At 38.2% G+C, this 22298-nt stretch overlaps 1 protein-coding gene across 3 annotated transcripts in view; it reads right to left on the bottom strand.

The window, feature by feature from the left end:
• OGFOD2 (2-oxoglutarate and iron dependent oxygenase domain containing 2) overlaps positions 1 to 22298 on the bottom strand; it is a 355549-nt gene that overhangs the window by 206969 nt on the left and 126282 nt on the right. For all 3 annotated transcript variants that reach the window (XM_044068919.1, XM_044068920.1, XM_044068921.1), the window contains exon 4: positions 12305 to 12415. In XM_044068919.1, the coding sequence (XP_043924854.1) occupies positions 12305 to 12415 (111 nt within the window). The remainder of the gene's footprint in view (positions 1 to 12304; positions 12416 to 22298) is intronic.

Below are 22298 nucleotides of genomic sequence, written 5' to 3'. Positions count from 1 at the left end.
AAAAATATTGAAGGAATAAAAAGACACACAAAACTTTAACAATAAACACGCATTTAACAATTAATAATAAGCATTTAAAAATTTAACAAAGAATAAAACACAACATTTAATAATTAATCAAATAGCATTTAAAAATTTAATTAGAATAAAAACACAAATTTCAATAATTAAAATCAAGATTTAAAAATTTAATCAAGAATAAAAACACTGCCAATTTAATAATTAACAAAAATATTAAATAATTTAATCAAATAAAAACACCAACAACCTTTAATAATTAATAAAATATAAAAATTAATAAGAATAAAAACATCAAACATTTAATAATTAATAATAATAGCATTCAAAATTTCAAGAATAAAACACATCACATTTAATAAATTAACAATAAAGCATTTAATAATTATAAATAAAAACATCCCACAATTTAATAATTAATAATAAAGCATTAAAAATTTAACAGAATAAAAAACACGCTAAATTTAACAAGAATAAAAACAGCATTAAAATTTTTAACAAATAAAAACACAGCATTTAATAATTAAATAAGAATTTTAAAAAATAATCAAGAATAAAACAAGCAAACAACAATTCACTAATTAATAAACGCAGACATTTCAACTACATCTAATACATACATCAGTCATTTAAATATATTTAATCGAAGGAATAAAAAGACACCGCCCAACATTTCAACTACATCTAATACATACATCAATCATTTAAATATATTTAATCGAAGGAATAAAAAGACAAGGCACAACAACAATTCACCTACATCTAATACATACGTCAGTCATTTAAATATATTTAATTGAAGGAATAAAAGGACACCGCCCAACAACCTTTCAACTACATCTAATACATACATCAGTCATTTAAATATATTTAATTGAAGGAATAAAAAGACACTGCCCAACATTTCAACTACATCTAATACATACATCAGTCATTTAAATATACTTAATCGAAAGAATAAAAAGACACCGCCCAACAACATTGCAACTACATCCAATACATTTCAACTACATCTAATACATACATTAAGTCAATTAAATATATTTAATCGAAGGAATAAAAAGACACCGCCCAACAACCTTTCAACTACATCTAATACATACATCAGTCATTTAAATATATTTAATCGAAGGAATAAAAAGACACTGCCCAACATTTCAACTACATCTAATACATACAGCAGTCATTTAAATATATTTAATCGAAGGAATAAAAAGACACCGCCCAACATTTCAACTACATCTAATACATACATCAGTCATTTAAATATATTTAATCGAAGGAATAAAAAGACACCGCCCAACATTTCAACTACATCTAACACATACATCAGTCATTTAAATATATTTAATCGAAGGAATAAAAAGACACTGCCCAACATTTCAACTACATCTAACACATACATCAGTCATTTAAATATATTTAATCTAAGGAATAAAAAGACACCACCCAACATTTAAACTACATCTAATACATACATTAGTCATTTAAATATATTTAATTGAAGGAATAAAAAGACACCACCCAACAACATTTCAACTACATCTAATACATACATCAGTCATTTAAATATATTTAATCAAAGGAATAAAAAGACACCGCCCAACAACATTTCAACTACATCTAATACATACATCAGTCATTTAAATATATTTAATCGAAGGAATAAAAAGACACCGCCCAACAACATTGCAACTACATCTAATACATACATTAAGTCAATTAAATATATTTAATCGAAGGAATAAAAAGACACCGCTCAACAGTATTTCAACTACATCTAATAAATACATCAGTCATTTAGGTTCATAGGTAGGTACTAGGCTATCGGCCCAAGGGCCTACGTAAGCCTAGCCAGCAAGGTTCCATGGCTTACGCTACCCAAGAAAGTTATTTTCCTGTGCCATTGTCGGGCAGAGACACAGAAGTGATCCTCGGGGTGTATTTCCTATTTCTCATCCACTCATCAAGATTTTTCTTGAAGAGTGCTAATGAAGAATTTTGCTTGACATAGATGGGCAGCTTGTTCCAGAGTACAGGAAGTGTCTGGGACAGGAATCTATCCTTCCAGCATGTCCTGTTTATTGTGGTGACAAGGTTTAGGTCCCTAGAATGTGTAGCTCAGAGGGATTGGGATTTCTTTAGGTGTGGCATGTCCAACAGCTCTGGGTTTGACATAGCTTTATATGTTAGGCATAGATCACCTCGGAGTAGGCGATATGCTAAGGAGTAAAGCTGGAGTTTTTTGAGGCAGTCAGTGTAGGGCATTTGTTTGAGGCCAGAAATCCTCTTTGTGAGGTACTTCTGTGGCCTTTCCAACTGCTGCAGATGTCTTCTGAGGTACATTCCAAAAGGGGCGTTGTACTCTATAATGGGTCTAATGAGTGACGCGTAGAGGGGAACAATGACCTCTTTTTTCCTGGATGAGAACCCTTTTACGATGAGGTGTGCCATGTAGAAGGACTTCCTGACTACTGTGGCGATGTGACTATCAAAGGAGAAGACTCCCAAGGTCTCTTATCACACATTTGGTTTTAAGTAGATTGCTGCCTATGTGGTAGTTCATGGGTACAGAGTTTTTACTAAAGGGGATGACACTGCACTTTTTGGCATTGAGCTTGAGGTCATGACTTGACACCAGGAATCTGTCTCAGTGAGGCCCTTCCGTAGGATGTCCACATCATTTGGGGACTTGACTATGGCTCCTAGTTTTCAGTCATCTGCGAACTTCGTTAGCCAGAGGCCTTCTGTGTTAGCCTGTACTTCAGAGAAGTAGATACCAAACAGGAGAGGTCCCAGGACGGAGCCCTGTGGAACTCCACTTGTCACTGCTTTGAGGTCAGATTTGGAGCCTGCAACTTTTACAGTGTGGGTTCTGTCAGTGAGCCAGTTGGCAGCCCATCTTGTGATGCAGGAATTTATACCTAGTTTAGTGAGTTTAGCTATAATTCCAGAATGGGGGATGGTGTCGAAAGCCTTGGCGAGGTCAAGATAGGCTGTGTGAACTACCTTACCCTCATCCATGGCTTTGGTGACTGCCTCGAAGAAGTTGATCAGGTTCAGGAGGCATGATCTGCCTTTCACAAACCCGAACTGGGTGGGATCCAGAGTTTGGCAGTTACCGATGTCTTTGTTTATGAGTTCCATAACGATACGTTCCATGGCCTTGCAGACCAGGCTCGTCAGGCTAACAGGTCGATAGTTCCCGGGATCAGTGGTGGCTCCCCCTTTGTGGAGTGGGATAACTGTTGCTGTGCGCCATTCAGTGGGCACAAAGCCTGACGCAAGGCTATTAAACTCATTCCCTCCAGTACAAGTCTTTTGAGTGTGTACCTTTAACCCCTAGTGGGTGTGGCCTAAGCCTTTAAAAATGAAGTTATCACCTTACAATTCTAATAAATACTCAGTGACAGAGGTCAAATATTAGTACAATTGTGTTTGCCATCATGTATGCTTCAAGATAAAATATTCTTCTACCTTGTATGTAGTGTGGTTTTGGAATTATTAATGCAAGTATGAACAAGTAATATTTGACGCCTAGAGGAGCAGTAGGGGGTAACTGCAGATGCACCTGGAGGCGTCACTCGGATGTAATGATGGTGCTTACGTGGGGAGCCAGTTCGTTCTGAAGTTCATGTAAAATGCAGCCTGGGATGTTGTCCGGTCCCATGGATGCTGTGTTTTTGGCTTTAGAGAGTGCAGCTTTTACCTGCGTAGTTGTGATAACAGGGACTTTGCATTCTTCCTGTATAGATATGGGCCCTTTAGAGGGTGAGAGGGGGGGGGTAAAGGTAGCACTGAACCTATCTGCCAGGATGTTGATAATATCAGTTGGTTCTGTAATTTTTGTGAATTTGTGCTGTAACGCAGAGCAGATCTGGGTATTGCCATCTAGATTTTTGACATAGCTATACAATGCTTTGTGGTTGTCCTTGGATTTAGTGGCGATTTTGTTTTCGCAGCTAGCTTTGGAGGATCTTATAAGGGATCTCAGCTTCTTACTGAGGCTGACCAGGGAGCTCCTCCACTCATGGGATTTTACTCTCTTTTGCAAAAGTTTCTTCCTTCTGTTGTACAGTTTGGTTATGGCAAGGGACCACCAGATTGGCTTCCTTTTTTTGGAGGATAGCATCTTGGTTGTGTTTGGGATAGCACAATCCATGCACTAGTGTAAGTACTTATAGAGTGATTGGTGTAGGATTCAGCAGTTGTAACTGTGTTGTCCATTTGCATGGGTGTCATGAAGTTTACCACTTCTATCTTAAGAAGCATGAAGTTGGCTTTGGAGAATTTTTTTACTGTCATTTCCTTAATGGGGGGTGGGAGCGGGATGTAGATATCAAGGGTGATAAGCTTATGGTCGGATCAGACCAACGAGGAGTGTGGAACACCGGTCACTCATGTTGGTAATGACTAGGTCTAGGATATTGTTGCCCCTGGTGGGGATGTGGATAAGATGATCTAGGGCATTGGAGTTTATGAATTCCAGAAAGCGTTGAGCTAAGGAGTTGGTACAAGAGTAGTTTTCCCAGTTAATGGTGGGGTAGTTCAAGTCGCCCATTATTAGGGTGTTTGGTTGAACCCTAACATTTTCCAGTACATCAAGAAAAAATGAGTGGGAATCCTGGGGCATGGTGGGGGATCTGTAGCAAGCTACAATTTGGATTGCAGTTTTGCCCAGAGTTAGTTGCACTTAGATAACCTCGGATGCATTATGCTGAGCAACTAGCCTGGAGGTGTGGATATCCTTAATGAATATGGACACACCTCCGCCTTTAGTGTTTCGGTCCAGGTTACATGGCCGAAAAGTATGGTATGAGTTACAGCCTAGTAGTGCAGGGGTGCTCTCTGGAGCCTTGAACCAGGTCTCAGTCACTGCACAGATATCGATGTTCTCCATTTTAAGGAGTGCCTCGAGTGAGTGCATTTTGAGATTTAGACTTCTAGCATTGAGTAGCATTACCTTCTTGCCTGTTCCTGTTATGGTGGTGAATTTGTTATTTGAACCCTGCCTAACAAAGGTACTATAGGGGCAGCAAGAGCCTTAGCCAGTATCCGGAATCCCAGGGGCGACAGGTGCAGGCCATTTGTGGCAAAGCATCGTGGTCTGTCGACCATGTGATCCCAAGTAGACAGATACTGGATCCCCTTAGAATGACACCAGAAGCTTAGCCAATTGTTGAAGTCAATCATTTTGTCCTTGTACTGTGGTAACATTCTGGGCGACGGCAGAATGCTACTCGGGGCTAGGGTCATACCTGCCTGGGCTAAAAGATCGGAGAGCTCTTCCATGTCTCTTTTCATGTAGTCCAGGGAGGAACGTTGCAGGTCATTCACACCAACATGGACAATGACAGAGTCATATTTGTACTTGTTGTGGAGTGACCAGAGTGCGTGGGTTATGTGGCGGATCCTGGCACCCGACAGGCAGCTGACAGTAACCTTCTCCTTGTTTAGCCTAGTGAGTGGGACATCAGTGTGCCTGACTATAGAGTCACCTATGACTAGTGTGTTGGGTACGTTGTTTTGCCTTATTGGCTGTGGCTGAGTGGCACACTGAGTCTGTGGGGTGTGTGTCATTTGGGTTGTGTTGGGGGATGGAGGTTGCTTGTGTTTCTGCTTTGGAGGTCTTTGTTGCTTAGACAGATTATTACTGAGAGCTTCCGCGAATGTTTTTGTGTTACTATGTGTGGATTTTGGTGGTGTAGATTTAGTGAGACTATGTGATGAGTGTGGTGTGGTGCCTTCTCCTCATGACTGTCAAGTTCAGTCTTGGTTGGAGAGAGCTTTACCTCCAGTTTGGCTAGATAAGTGCATCTCTCACAGGTTGTAGTGTTGGGTGGTAGGAGGAGAGGGTTGTCTGTGTACATGAGGCAATTTCTACATTGTCTCAAGATGCACAGATTCATCAGATAGACAGGAGAGAACACTGGGCGCTGACCCTTGGACATGCCTGAATAAAAAAACTATTTTCCTCTAGATAAGTGAGGAAAGTGAGTACAGGAGCTGTTTTTCTCTAAGCAAGTAAGAAAAGTAAGTACAAAAACTGTTTTCCTCTAGGTAATGAGGAAGACTAAGTGCTATAGTAATTAGTAGCTTATTTAGTGCTTACAAGTTCTGAACAAGTGCTGAGCATGAATAAGCAAATTTAAGTGCTAAAACTAAGAATCCGTATCTGCACTAGACGAGTTACAGGACAGAAACAAGTGCAAATGCAGGCTTTCAAATCAGAAAGTTGAGAGAGATGGAAGAGATTGCCCAAAAGGCCAGTAACTACAATTTCTGGGCCAGAACCACTCCTTATGTGGTAGACAAGTTACCTAGTGCTTACCACTTCCACTGATAAGCTAGAAGGCTTCCCTCCAACACAGAAAGGCTTGGGGGGCTGAGAAGCTTCCATACAGTCCTGGATACAGCAAATCTGTATCTGGAACACTAGTTACAGGAAAGGTAGGAAACAGGCTTACAGTTTTTTATTTATTTATTTATTTTATTTTACATTTGTTGACCGGGCTAGTCCAACTGGATATATGTCCATTTTCAGTGGAGGCCCGTGGAGAAAAGCTCCAACAAACACAAAAAAAAACGCAATATCATTTATAATAAGAGACATTGACAAATACAGCTACATTTACAGATACTCCTCTCATTCATTACATTTTGTTGCATTTCTGTAAACAGGATCATGGTTCATTTCAGCGATGGTTAGCCATTTAAAAAAAAATTCTTAAAAATTTTGTATAAGAGAATACTTTGTATTTAGAGAGATTAGACACAGTGTAGTTTAAGAGAATAAATCTATAATAGAATATATTGTAGCTTATAAGTAGTCTGGGATAAGCAGAGCTAAGTTTAATCAGATGGATAACTGCCTAGTCAGGTTTAGTACAGGGGCACAACCAGTGTGTTCTAAGGTACAGTTTTAGTCTATTTTTGAAGAGTGATGGAGAGGGAAGAGAGGAAAGGTTACTGGGGAGAAGATTCCAAGTTTTTCCAACAGCATTAGAGAAGAGAGATTCACCAGCCTTGTTGTTAGGTTTAGAGGTATGTAGAAGATTTTTGTGTGAGGAACGTAGTGATTTCAGATTTGTATATGGAGTGATGAGGGTAGATAGAATAGGAGTAATGAATGGTTTATAGAGAGTTTTATGGGCAATGGTTAGTTGATGGAATTTAATCACGTTTTGTAGTTCAAGCCATCCTAGCTGCTTTATATTTATGCAGTGATGGGTTCTGTAATGGTTTCCTGTTGCAAATCTAGCGATGTTATTGTAGGAAGTTTCCAGTTTGCTGAGGTTATTTTTTGAAAGTTTAGTAAAAATAGGTGAGGCATAGAGGAGAGTAGAGATTAGATGAGTGTGAGCTATGGTTGTTCTAGCTGTGGGGGAAATGTAAGGTTTAATCCTATAGAGGGAGCCAAGTTTTTTGTTGACAGTTTTACTGTATTGTTGATATGGGTGTCAAAGTTCAGATTATTTATGGTGATACCCAATAGTTTGGTGGTTGGCTCGGGTGATATAATGGTACCATTGGTGGATGCAACTGAGAAATCAAGTGGAGAGGACTTGTGAGTTGGATTAAAGAGGAGTTTAGTTTTTTGGGGGTTCAAAAGAAGGCAATGCTGTGTAAACCATTGTTCAACTGTGTTAAATGCCTTCTGGGTAAGAGAGAGGAGTTCATATGTGGATTTCGCTGAGCATATTAGTGTGGAGTCATCAGCATATTGTATGCATGTGGCTTGGGGGATGGCTAGATGAAGGTCGTTAATAAATATTGAGAAGAGGAGAGGTCCTAGTATGGACCCCTGAGGGAAACCTAGGGTAACTGGTTGGAGGGTAGAAAGAGCCTTATGCCAAATTACTGCCTGTTGTCTTTTGCCTAGGAAGGACTGGAACCATTTTATGGTAGGTGCATCTAAAGATAGGGATTTGAGTATGTTGATGAGAATCTGATGATTGACCATGTCAAATGCTTTGGACAGGTCAATGAACAGTGCTGAAGAAAGGTTATTAAGGTTACGGTTTTTGTTTATGCAATCTGTAAAGGAAAGAAGGGTGGTGGTGGTGCTATGTGAGGGTCTGAAACCATGTTGACAGCTGGAAAGTAAGTTATTTTGAGTTAAGCGGTCAAGTAATTGCCTATGGATACATTTCTCCATGATCTTTGCCAAGGGTGAAAGAAGGGCAATAGGGCGGTAGTTGGAGAGCTCATAGGAGTGTCCACCTTTATGGAGGGAGATAATATGAGAGACTTTCCAAAAGCTAGGTATGTGACCTTCAGTAATAGTCCTATTGATCAGAATGGAAATAGGATAAGCTATAGCTTTGGCTGATAGCCGTAGGAAATCAGCAGGTAGTTGATCTGCTGAGGGAGAGCATGGTTTTAGTTTTTGTATGAGGGTTAGACTATATGTAGTTGGTACAGGTTTCAAGTGAAAAGGAGGGGGTGAGGTAGAGTTATAAGAAGGCAGAGTGAAGCTATTAGGTGATAACTGACTAGCTAGTGTTTGGATAGTATTAGTAAAGAAGGTATTAATTGTATTGGCTGTATTCATGGGATTAGTATGGTCAGTATTTTGAGGGTTAGGTGTGGTGGAATGACCTGGGTGGAGTAACTGATTAATGCTAGTCCAGAATTTTTGAGGGTTGCTTTGATTAGTTTGTTGGAATTGTTGGTAGTAATTCCTTTTATCAGAGAGTATAGCTTTCTTAGTGTCATTTCTTAACTTCTAAAGGTTTGTTGGTCAACAGGGTTTTAGTCATTCTCCATTTGGCCCAATGTTTATTTCTAAGGTGCATTTTTAGTTTGGTTACTTTTGAAAGCCATGGGGCAGACTTGGTTTCAACTCTAGTTAATCTGGTTGGAGCATGTTGGTTGAGAATGGCGAGGAAGTTAGAGTTAAAGTAACTGATGGCTTCTTCTAAAGGGAGGTGTTTTAATGGAGACCAATTGCAAGCTCTTAGTTCTTGTTCAAATAGCTCAGGGTGAAAGTTCTTTTTGGATCTGATATTTTTGACAGATGTTAGATTGGGAGTATGGGTTTTGTGCCTGATAATATAGGTAAGTAAGTGGTCACTTATATCATCAGGGAGGGTTCCTGAATCATAATTATGAGGGTGATGGTTAATGAGAATCCAGTCTAATATTCTTCCTTTCTGGTTAGCCTTATTGATCCTAGTGGGGGATGTAATAGTTTGAGAAAAAACATATAGGTTAATGTGGGTTGTGAGGAGGCTGCTACAATAGCAGTTCCAGTCAATGTTTATATCTCCCAGGATTATGGTTTCTTGAGGCAAGTGTTGGGATAGCCAGCAAAGAGTATTTTCCATGGTGGCAATGTTATTACCAGGAGGAAGATACATGCAGATGATATAGATGGATTTGGCATTGTTAATATGAAGTTTGGAGATGAGGATTTCAGCATTGGAATCGAGAGGTAATTTACAGTTGTGTGTGGTTAATTGTAAGCCTGATTTAAATAGAATAGCTACCCCTCCTCCTTTCTTGGCTACTCGGTCGAGTCTTAGTATGTTATATCCAGGTGGAATGATTTAATTGTCTTTGGTAGCAGGTTTTAACCATGTTTCTGTTAAGCAGAGGATATCAAAGGAATATACTTCTACTAGAGCTTGGAGTTGAGATATTTTGTTGTTTATGCTACATATATTGAGATGGGCTACTTGTAGGGAGTTAGATGTTTTAGTAAGAGAATTGTTAGAGTACGGATTTTGGCTATGGAGAGTACTAGGAGTTCTTGTAGGGCCTGGGTTAGGGTGGATATCTCCAGCTTTTATTGAGAGTATTAATCCTATATGGCTTGAGTTAGGGAATTTGCTGTATAGAAGTGGATTTTTCCTGAGATTAAGTGTGTTACATTTAATATGTAGTATTCTATGATACTTTGCAAGTAGGTAGTTGGGTGAAGATGTTATATTAGCATGGTTCAAGAAGAGTGGAAGGGAAAGAGCATTGGTTTCCTTATTACGATAGTGATGGCCTGGATGTAGTGGGTATTCATAGGAAGTGAGTAAGCAGGCAATGGTTAGAGGAAGAAGTAGTAGTAGTGTGAATAAAAGTAGGATAAAAAAATGGTGTGGGATGTTTATACATTGTGTAAGTTTACTATTGGATATATATAGGTAAAATTTAGAAGTATAGAGGGTGAGGATGGAGAAGTGAGAAGGTTGTGATAAGATAGAGGGAAGTGTTAAGAGAAGGTAGATATAAGAGAATATGAAAAAGTGGTAGAGTGTTCTGAGTGTAATAGGAAAAGGAAGAGGTGTGGCCAGCAGATTCTAGAAGTTAATGGAAGAGGAAGAGGTGTGGTTAAGTAAGTATAAGAGTAGGACCACTGGGGTGGGTGGGATTTGGGGGTAGGGAGGGGAACGGAGTGGGTTGAGACAGCTACAGATGCAGTTATAAAAAACAATCAGCAAAACTGTCTCCAGCAGGTAAGTTTATAAGACAGGTGTAGGAAAAGGGTAGTTAGAATTAAACCTAGAAGAGGTGGATGTAGACAGTAGAAGTACAGGGTGAAGTAAGAAGGACTAATAGTGGTTAAGGAATAGCAGGAGAAAAATAATGTAAGTATCAGGGCATGAGACACAAGAAAGAGAGAATAGCTGGGGTAGGGAGCCCCCTAATGGACAGGTCTGATAATTACAAGGCTGATAAGAGAGGGAGTTAAAGTACAATCAAGGACAAAAGTTGCTGGACAAAGGGAGTTTTAAAAAGGGGATGGGAAGAGTGTGTGTGAGGTACAGCAGGGGTGGGGGATAGAGGCTGCTGGCTGTCCTAGCTCAGGACTTTCTCTAACCATGTAGTATAGGTACAGTAGAAGAAAGTCTTTCTGGCAGGAATTATTCCACAAACATACTTTGCTGGTGCCCTTTGGAGAGGGATTGTAGGGTGGAATTATTCAGTGAGGTGAGCTTCCAATAAGTAGGAGAGGGTCCTTTATGCTCCTAAAGACTAGTGCAGGTAGCACAAGATGAGCAGGCAATTTCCTGGTGTCCTTTGGAGAGGGATTGTAGGGTGGAATTATTCAGTGAGGTGAGCTTCCAATAAGTAGGAGAGGGTCCTTTATGCTCCTAAAGACTAGTGCAGGTAGCACAAGATGAGCAGGCAATTTCCTGGTGTCCTTTGGAGAGGGATTGTAGGGTGGAATTATTCAGTGAGGTGAGCTTCCGATAAGTAGGAGAGGGTCCTTTATGCTCCTAAAGACTAGTGCAGGTAGCACAAGATGAGCAGGTAATTTGCTGGTGTCCTTTGGAGAGGGATTGTAGGGTGGAATTATTCAGTGAAGTGAGCTTCCGATAAGTAGGAGAGGGTCCATTATGCTCCTAAAGACTAGTGCAGGTAGCATAAGATGAGCAGGTAATTTGCTGGTGTCCTTTGGTGTTATTAGTAGCAAAAACAGTTCACATGCAGTGCAAGCTAGCACACTCGAGTATGTAGCAATATTAGACCAAACAGTTTAAAAAATGCAATTAAATTAAAAAGGACTAAATGCACGTGCAGAAAGAGTTTATTAGGTAGAATGTGGGACTGAGGAAGTGTCCCAGATCAAATCTACAGTGGGGCGGGCAACTGCAAAAGCCACCAAATTTAAACTACAAACCAAAAATAGGGAGGGTGGGTGGGACAAAACAGTTTCAACAGAGATCTAAGCAACAACCAACAGTACAAACTTTAAAACCAAAAAAATATACTCAGATCTGTATATTTGCCGATCAGTCTCTCAGAACAGTGAGACAAGAGTTTCAACAGAGATCTAAGCAACAATTAACAAACTAAATATGTCTAAATCGGAGGAATAAAAAGACACCGCCCAACAACATTTCAACTACAACTAATACATATGTCAGTCATTTAAATATATTTAATCGAAGGAATAAAAAGACACCGCCCAACATTTCAACTACATGTAATACATACATCAGTCATTTAAATATATTTAATCGAAGGAATAAAAAGACACTGCCCAACAACAACTCAACTACATCTAATACATACATCAGTCATTTAAATATATTTAATCCATAAAATATATGTATAAAAACATAAAACAGTCTAGTTTCTAAAAGTACATGTTTTATTGAATAATTTAACCAATACCTAGATAACATAACTTACAAAAATTACATTTATCTGCCCTATACATACTTGTGTGCATAGATTACATAGATATCTGTACTACATGTCTGCAAATGACTCTGCAACTAAAACAAAAATGCACCATTCTCTGAAATGCTTCCAAACGAAATAGTCCAAACTACTGTTATACCTGCAGCACATACACGTCGCGATGCAGAGGTTTGTACGACTTTAAAATAGTCTTCTTCCTATCAATGGACTGCTGATTTAGCAACCTCCTTCGCTCAACTTCCTTTTGAATCTAGAAAAAACATATTTTGTATGATAAACAGCTTGCAGGGTACACAGTAAAACGTTACTAACATATAGTAATCATAATGTTTGAAATACACACTACGTTGTCAGGGGAAACAGAGGTCACTTCTGGTATATCCTTTTCATTTGAACTGTGCTGCATTCAGTTTTATATCTTCATTTCTAGTGAACCAAAGAGCGTAACGAGTCCAGGAAAACCTCAAAAATACAAAAAATCACGTAAACGTACTTTATTGAGAACGTTTTCGCCTCTGTAAACACAGAAGCTTCTTCAGACAAGAAAAAAGCGCCAAATGAACACAATTTAAAAACCCCTCCTACTTGAAACAAGGGAACTGGAATGGCAACTTTTATTAGATGCTTTTTCTGCCCCTGGGTTGAATGAAGCCTGCAATATTTCTGTTGTTTTAAAATATAAAAGTTATCTTAGGTAGCAAATGTGCACCTTTATTTGTTAAGAGTTGTCCTTATATGAAACCTATTGTTATATTTAATTTGTTAGGTTCACCTTTGTATTTAGGTATATCTCTTTATATATACTTGCAAACCTTTTTACATTTTAGGCATGTGCTCAATGCTGTTAGATGTGTTTTTAACATTTTTAATATTACTATTTTTGATAGATACATATTTAGAGATGTTTTATAATATATATCTTATTTGGTTGCTGTATATGTATGTGTTTAAATAGAAACTGTTTGCCTCTGTTGTCAAGGAAATGACATCATGGCATTAGCATTGAAGGATTTAAATTGTGTTCATTTGGCGCTTTTTTCTTGTCTGAAGAAGCTTCTGTGTTTACAGAGGCGAAAACGTTCTCAATAAAGTACGTTTACGTGATTTTTTGTATTTTTGAGGTTTTCCTGGACTCGTTACGCTCTTTGGTTCACTGGTTTTGTTTTTTTTGTCCGTTACCACTAGTATATCTTCATTTCTGATACAGAGCCTATGCCCAACTCATCAGCAGTTCAAGGCTGCATGTACCTGCAATGTAGTATTGCAACTGTCAGAGGTAAAAGGTAAGCGCAAGCATAGTTCTTCTAAAAGCAAAATGAAAACAAAACAGTGAGGAGAAAGAGGATGCAGCAGCATAAATGTGCAACTCAAGAAAGTTTTGTTAACCATCAATGGGGTGAAGCAAAAAAAAAATCAAGTTTATAAACCTGCAAAAGTGAAAGGCGAATGAAGTTTAATACTGTAAGAGGATATTGAATGGTAACTTCTGTGCAGGTTGTGCATCATGTGGATATTTAGCTACAGACACTACCGATCTGAGACAGAATCAGCTGTCTGAAGATCTGAGTGTTCTCTGTGCAGGTAATACATCGTGTGCACATTTAGTTACAGCCACTAATCTGAATCCTACCGATCTAAGACAGAATCAGCTGACTATCAGAGTCTTCTCTGTGCAGGTCTACATCGTGTGCACATTTAGTTACAGCAACTAATCTGGACACTACCGATCTGAGACAGAATCAGCTGAATATCAGAGTCTTCTCTGTGCAGGTCTACATCGTGTGCACATTTAGTTACAGCCACTAATCTGGACACCACTGATATGAAAGAGAATAACCAGTCTGAAGACCTGAGTTTCAGAAAGGAATGATGCTATCTAAAAGATCTGCAAAACACATAGCTTATATGCGAGATAAAACACAACATCTAGGCCTGCCCTCTATGCTTAATGGAAGTCAACAATTTGAACTTGTAAGCTGCGAGTTACAGAACCAATGCCATCTGCCATGTCTTCCTGCTTAAGCATTAATGCATGTATCTGCATAAGGAAGTGGTGTATATAGACAGCAACATGTGAATATGCGTGTGTGCATACTTATGGCCAGTACACTCCATGGGGGTAAAAGGTTTTCTGTATACATGAAGAAAGAATGTTTATAAAGTAGGCAGACTTTTAAAGGAGGCACAAAGGCAAGACAATAAACTCAGTTATATCACATGATATGGTGGGAAGTACAATTCAGGAATGTTAGAACTAACAGAAGGTGGTGCATGTCCCTGATCCACATAATGTGTAAAATCTTAAAGTAGTCTTGACATGCAGCCAAGTGTAAGTTCTGTCAGATTTAAATCATAGCAAGTAGATATGAAGCATTGAAGAAAAAGGCAAGAAAAATAGGATATACTTGAAAAAAAAGTACTGTAATAAAAAAAATTAGAAAGAGGACATGTATTTCTTGTGATCAGAGGAAAGCCTGAGACCACGTGTACATACCATCTTAAACCAGAAAATAAACAGAGAGCTATTAAAAGAAAGCAGATGTAGGCTTTTATGAGCATTTTGTTTGAGTGTGGGTTTGGAGGGGGGGTGTTAAAACAATTGTACTTTTACTCTGCTATTGTGCAGCTACTGTATAAACATTTTTCGTCAATGCTAAAAACGGATAAAGAGATCAAACAAAGAATGGAATACTCCATGAGGAGTTCTACAGTGGTAAAAACAGGGACTATCTGGAGTGATATGCTGGCAGAAGGTTAAACTGTTAGAATCACAGAGTACACATTTTATTTTGGAAAAAATTAGGGAAGAAAAAAATAGGAGCAGATGGAGTTTACAGAAGGTACTGCAAAATGGACGTGCATGCAGCAGACAGAAAACAATACGTCAGTATTGTATTTAAACGCAGCAGAGCACGCTTTTATTTATATATACACACACACATGCACATTACATCATTATATATATATATATATATAAATATTTATATTCGATACAAATATATATATACAGATAGATGTGTTTGTGTGTGTGTGTAAAAATATATATTTTAAGCAGAAGGCAAACTAACAATTCAGAGGTGCAAACTCTTCATCAGACTATGGAACATGAACAATGCACAAACTTTGAAGTACGTCATACCAGTTTATGTTTAACCACAAATCAAACCTGGGCAGCTGGCTGGATTCACATCAAAATATCTCCAGTTTGTCTCGGACTCCTTTTGTCCATCGTTTTCCCTCCACAACACACTTCTTGAACCACTGATTTAGGGATAAAACTTCCCCTGCAGTGACAGGGTTAACATCTGTGACCCACAGGGCCACAGCCTTCCTTAATATACAGGCCAACATTTGTGATCCACAGTGCCACAGTCCTCCTTTATATATAGGCAGTCTGTGATCCACAGTGCCACAGCCCTCCTTTATATATAGGCAGTCTGTGATCCACATGGCCACAGCCCTCCTTTATATACAGCCAGTCTGTGATCCACATGGCCACAGCCCTCCTTTATATACAGGCCAATGTCTGTGATCCACATGGCCACAGCCCTCCTTTATATACAGGCCAATGTCTGTGATCCACATGGCCACAGCCCTCCTTATATACAGGCCAATGTCTGTGATCCATGGCCACAGCCCTCCTTTATATACAGGCCAATGTCTATGATCCACATGGCCACAGCCCTCCTTTATATACAGGCCAATGTCTGTGATCCACATGGCCACAGCCCTCCTTTATATACAGGCCAATGTCTGTGATCCACATGGCCACAGCCCTCCTTTATATACAGGCCAATGTCTGTGATCCACATGGCCACAGCCCTCCTTTATATACAGGCCAATGTCTGTGATCCACATGGCCACAGCCCTCCTTTATATACAGGCAGTCTGTGATCCACATGGCCACAGCCCTCCGTTATATACAGGCCAATGTCTGTGATCCACATGGCCACAGCCCTCCTTTACATACAGGCCAATGACTGTGATCCACATGGCCACAGCCCTCCTTTACATACAGGCCAATGACTGTGATCCACATGGCCACAGCCCTCCTTTACATACAGGCCAATGTCTGTGATCCACATGGCCACAGCCCTCCTTTATATACAGGCCAATGTCTGTGATCCACATGGCCACAGCCCTCCTTTACATACAGGCCAATATCTGTGATCCACATGGCCACAGCCCTCCTTTATATACAGGCCGTCTGTGATCCACATGGCTGCAGCCCTCCTTTATATACAGGCCAATGTCTGTGATTCACACGGCCACAGCCCTCCTTTATATACAGGCCAACTTCTGCGATCCACATGGCCACGGCCCTCCTTCATATACAAGCCAATGTCGTGATTCACACGGCCACAGCCCTCCTTTATATACATTAAACTAAGCAGGCAATTGCTGTTAAATGAGTCTCTCTATATAATTCAGACATAGCTTTTCTTAAAGAATGGAACATTTTCTGTAGAGGAATATATAAACACATTATTTACAAGGCATAACTTTAACACATTATATATCTCAATACTGTTTACAATATTAGTTGTATAACATCAATTCAGACATATGCTAGGGCAGACCTATCATACTGACAATGCACACACACGTATGCAATACCTATATCTATGTATACATGCATATACATATATAAATGTACATATATAAACATACACATTTACATGCTTACATATGTATGTCTATAAAATGTGCACGTGCGCACACACATTTAGATACTTACATATGTATGACTATAAAATGTAAACACACACGCACTAACATGTTTACATATGTATGTCTATAAAACGTGCACGCGCACACACACACACAAACACACACATTTAGATACTTACATATGTATGTCTATAAAATGTGCACACACACACACACACACATTTAGATGCTTACATATATATGACTATAAAATGTACACACACACAGACACTAGCATGCTTACATATGTATGTCTATGAAATGTGCACACACACACAAACACACACATTTAGATACTTACATATATATGACTATAAAATGTACACACACACACTAACATGTTTACATATGTATGTCTATAAAATGTGCACGCGCACACACACAAACACACACATTTAGATACTTACATATGTATGTCTATAAAATGTGCACACACACACATTTAGATACTTACATATATATGACTATAAAATGTACACACACACTAACATGCTTACATATGTATGTCTATAAAATGTGCACGCGCACACACAAACACACACATTTACTTACATATGTATGTCTATAAAATGTGCGCACGCACACATTTAGATACTTACATATATATGACTATAAAATGTACACACACACACACACACACACACACTAACATGCTTACATATGTATGTCTATAAAATGTGCACATGCACACACACAAACACACACATTTAGATACTTACATATATATATATATGACTATAAAATGTATACACACACACACACTAACATGCTTACATATGTATGTCTATAAAATGTGCACTCACACACACACATTTAGATACATATATATGACTATAGATATGACTATAGAATATACACACACACACACACTAACATGCTTACATATGTATGTCTATAAAATGCGCATGCATGCACGCACAGACAGATACACACACACACACACTTACATGCTTACATATATATGACCATAAAATGTACACACACACACTACCATGCTTACATATGTATGTCTATAAAATGCACATGCATGCACAGACAGACACACATTTACATGCTTACATATGCATGTCGATAAAATGTGCACACACACAAACATTTCTCTGCATATAAATATATAATATTATAATACATATATGTGTGTAGGTATAGTTTTACATAGACAGATAGTAGAAAGGTGTGTGAGAGGGCACAGTTCCTGGGGGTGGGGAATATGCCTTTTCTCCGGTACTGTGCAATCTTGAAGTTAGTATATGTAATCATCAGAGAGTGTAAGTGTGTGGGGGGCCTTAGGCCCTCAGCAAAAACAATTTTATTCTCTTAACTTGGCTTGCACCAGGTTTAATGCTCAGTGAATTTGTAGTAAATTGTCAACATTAGTGAAATCAACATTTGGGTCTAGCAATCTTATTTCGTAGCTCTATATACATATTTATACAACACTCCAGTGAAGTGAGCAAGCAGAGAAACACAATGAATCAGTGGCAACACCTCGAAAATAAATTAACCCCCCACAAAAAAATCAAACTGCAATTGACCAAATAAGGAAAGTAAATAGTTTCCTCTTCCAATCACTTTAATCTTAAACACAAAGTTAACTTCAGACCAAATTTCTATGTATAAGTTAATATGTAGGGGGTTATGGGAAGGGTTAAAGTTACAGTTAGCATACATTAGTATGATGTACAACTATATATATATATATATATATATATATATATATATATATATATATATATATATATATATACACACACACACACACACACACAAAACATAAGCAAAAATCTATACTCCGTGTGTGTGTGTGTGTGTGTGTGTGTGTGTGTGTGTGTGTGTGTGTGTGTATGGGTATGTATCACTTCACCTAAAACTCATTTCACTAAGACCAAATCACCTAAAACACATTTCACCTAAAACTCATTTCACTGACAAGTAGTAATCTAAAGCAGTTCAATGGTAGATGTCCTTTTCCCCACAGTAGTGCAGTCCTGGTGTTAGTATATATATTGAGGGGGATGGGGGGCTATGCCCCCCACCTAGTTGACTTTACCAAATAATGTAAAACAAAAACAGACACCATAAAACCAAAGTAAGTGGTGGGGGGTCTACACCCCCTAACTATATATATTAACACCAGGATCGCACTACAGTGGGGAAAAGGCCATATACCTTTGACTTGCCTTATTGTACTACTTGTCAGTGGAATGTGCTTTAGGTGAAATGAACTTTAGGTGATTTGGTTTCGGTGAAATGAGTTTTAGGTGACGTGATACATACCCATATATATATATATATATATATATATATATATATATATATATCTATATACACACACACACACACGGTTTACTATCAAAATCTTGAAAATTGAAAAAAAAAAAACGTTTGGAACATCGAACGGCAAGGTCAAATCCCTGCATATTAATTAGGTGACAAATGTCGAATCTGATAAATGAATTCAGCATATTGGACATTTTGACGAATATCAACGTGATGGCATACAGAAGCCAGATAAGTGAACTCCTACATTTCAAATCACATTTCTGCACCCCTGCTAACTATATATTCCAACTCCGAGATCACAATGCAGTGAGGAAAAGGATGAATGTCCCAACCGCACTGTACTGCGATCTCTATTCATTATTATCAAGCTTCATACACACTACGTTGTCAGAAACAGAGGTCACTTCTGGTATATCCTTTTCATTTTGAACTGTGCTGCATTCAGTTTTATATCTTCATTTCTAGTGAACCAAAGGCGTACTTGAGTCCAGGAAGCGCAAACCTCAAAATACAAAAATCAAAGCGTACTTTATTGAGAGCGTTTTAGCCTCTGTAAACACAGAAGCTTCTTCAGACAAAAAAAAGCCAAATGAACACAATTTAAAAACCCCTCCTACTTGAAACAAAGGGAACTGGAATGGCAACTTTTATTAGATGCTTTTCTGCCCTGGGTTGAATGAAGCCTGCAATATTTCTGTTGTTTTAAAATATAAAAGTTATCTTAGGTAGCAAATGTGCACCTTTATTTGTTAGAGTTGTCCTTATATGGAAACCTATTGTTATATTTAATTTGTTAGGTTCACCTTTGTATTTAGGTATATCTCTTTATATATACTTGCAAACCTTTTACATTTTAGGCATGTGCTCAATGCTGTTAGATGTGTTTTTAACATTTTTAATATTACTATTTTTGATAGATACATATTTAGAGATGTTTTATAATATATATATCTTATTTGGTTGCTGTATATGTATGTGTTTAAATAGAAACTGTTTGCCTCTGTTGTCAAGGAAATGACATCATGGCATTAGCATTGAAGGATTTAAATTGTGTGTTCATTTGGCTTTTTTTCTTGTCTGAAGAAGCTACTGTGTTTACAGAGTAGCAATTCTCAATAAAGAATGCGTTTACGTGATTTTTTGTATTTTTGAGGTTTTCCTGGACTCGTTACGCTCTTTGGTTCACTGGTTTTGTTTTTTTTGTCCGTTACCACTAGTATATCTTCATTTCTGATACAGAGCCTATGCCCAACTCATCAGCAGTTCAAGGCTGCATGTACCTGCAATGTAGTATTGCAACTGTCAGAGGTAAAAGGTAAGCGCAAGCATAGTTCTTCTAAAAGCAAAATGAAAACAAAACAGTGAGGAGAAAGAGGATGCAGCAGCATAAATGTGCAACTCAAGAAAGTTTTGTTAACCATCAATGGGGGGGGGGGGGTGAAGCAAAAAAAAAATCAAGTTTATAAACCTGCAAAAGTGAAAGGCGAATGAAGTTTAATACTGTAAGAGGATATTGAATGGTAACTTCTGTGCAGGTTGTGCATCATGTGGATATTTAGCTACAGACACTACCGATCTGAGACAGAATCAGCTGTCTGAAGATCTGAGTGTTCTCTGTGCAGGTAATACATCGTGTGCACATTTAGTTACAGCCACTAATCTGAATCCTACCGATCTAAGACAGAATCAGCTGACTATCAGAGTCTTCTGTGCAGGTACATCGTGTGCACATTTAGTTACAGCAACTAATCTGGACACTACCGATCTGAGACAGAATCAGCTGAATATCAGAGTCTTCTCTGTGCAGGTCTACATCGTGTGCACATTTAGTTACAGCCACTAATCTGGACACCACTGATATGAAAGAGAATAACCAGTCTGAAGACCTGAGTTTCAGAAAGGAATGATGCTATCTAAAAGATCTGCAAAACACATAGCTTATATGCGAGATAAAACACAACATCTAGGCCTGCCCTCTATGCTTAATGGAAGTCAACAATTTGAACTTGTAAGCTGCGAGTTACAGAACCAATGCCATCTGCCATGTCTTCCTGCTTAAGCATTAATGCATGTATCTGCATAAGGAAGTGGTGTATATAGACAGCAACATGTGAATGTGCGTGTGTGCATACTTATGGCCAGTACACTCCATGGGGGTAAAAGGTTTTCTGTATACATGAAGAAAGAATGTTTATAAAGTAGGCAGACTTTTAAAGGAGGCACAAAGGCAAGACAATAAACTCAGTTATATCACATGATATGGTGGGAAGTACAATTCAGGAATGTTAGAACTAACAGAAGGTGGTGCATGTCCCTGATCCACATAATGTGTAAAATCTTAAAGTAGTCTTGACATGCAGCCAAGTGTAAGTTCTGTCAGATTTAAATCATAGCAAGTAGATATGAAGCATTGAAGAAAAAGGCAAGAAAAATAGGATATACTTGAAAAAAAAGTACTGTAATAAAAAAAATTAGAAAGAGGACATGTATTTCTTGTGGATCAGAGGAAAGCCTGAGACCACGTGTACATACCATCTTAAACCAGAAAATAAACAGAGAGCTATTAAAAGAAAGCAGATGTAGGCTTTTATGAGCATTTTGTTTGAGTGTGGGTTTGGAGGGGGGGTGTTAAAACAATTGTACTTTTACTCTGCTATTGTGCAGCTACTGTATAAACATTTTTCGTCAATGCTAAAAACGGATAAAGAGATCAAACAAAGAATGGAATACTCCATGAGGAGTTCTACAGTGGTAAAAACAGGGACTATCTGGAGTGATATGCTGGCAGAAGGTTAAACTGTTAGAATCACAGAGTACACATTTTATTTTGGAAAAAATTAGGGAAGAAAAAAATAGGAGCAGATGGAGTTTACAGAAGGTACTGCAAAATGGACGTGCATGCAGCAGACAGAAAACAATACGTCAGTATTGTATTTAAACATAGCAGAGCAGCTTTTATTTATATATACACACACACATGCACATTACATCATTATATATATATATATATATAAATATTTATATTCGATACAAATATATATATACAGATAGATGTGTTTGTGTGTGTGTGTAAAAATATATATTTTAAGCAGAAGGCAAACTAACAATTCAGAGGTGCAAACTCTTCATCAGACTATGGA

The sequence above is a fragment of the Protopterus annectens genome, chromosome 4.part0 (assembly GCF_019279795.1).
Source record: "Protopterus annectens isolate FY-2018-M chromosome 4.part0, PAN1.0, whole genome shotgun sequence".
NCBI classification, from domain to species: Eukaryota; Metazoa; Chordata; order Ceratodontiformes; family Protopteridae; genus Protopterus; species Protopterus annectens.
Note: the sequence above shows the minus strand (reverse complement) of the source record. Positions and strands in the feature narration are given on the sequence as shown.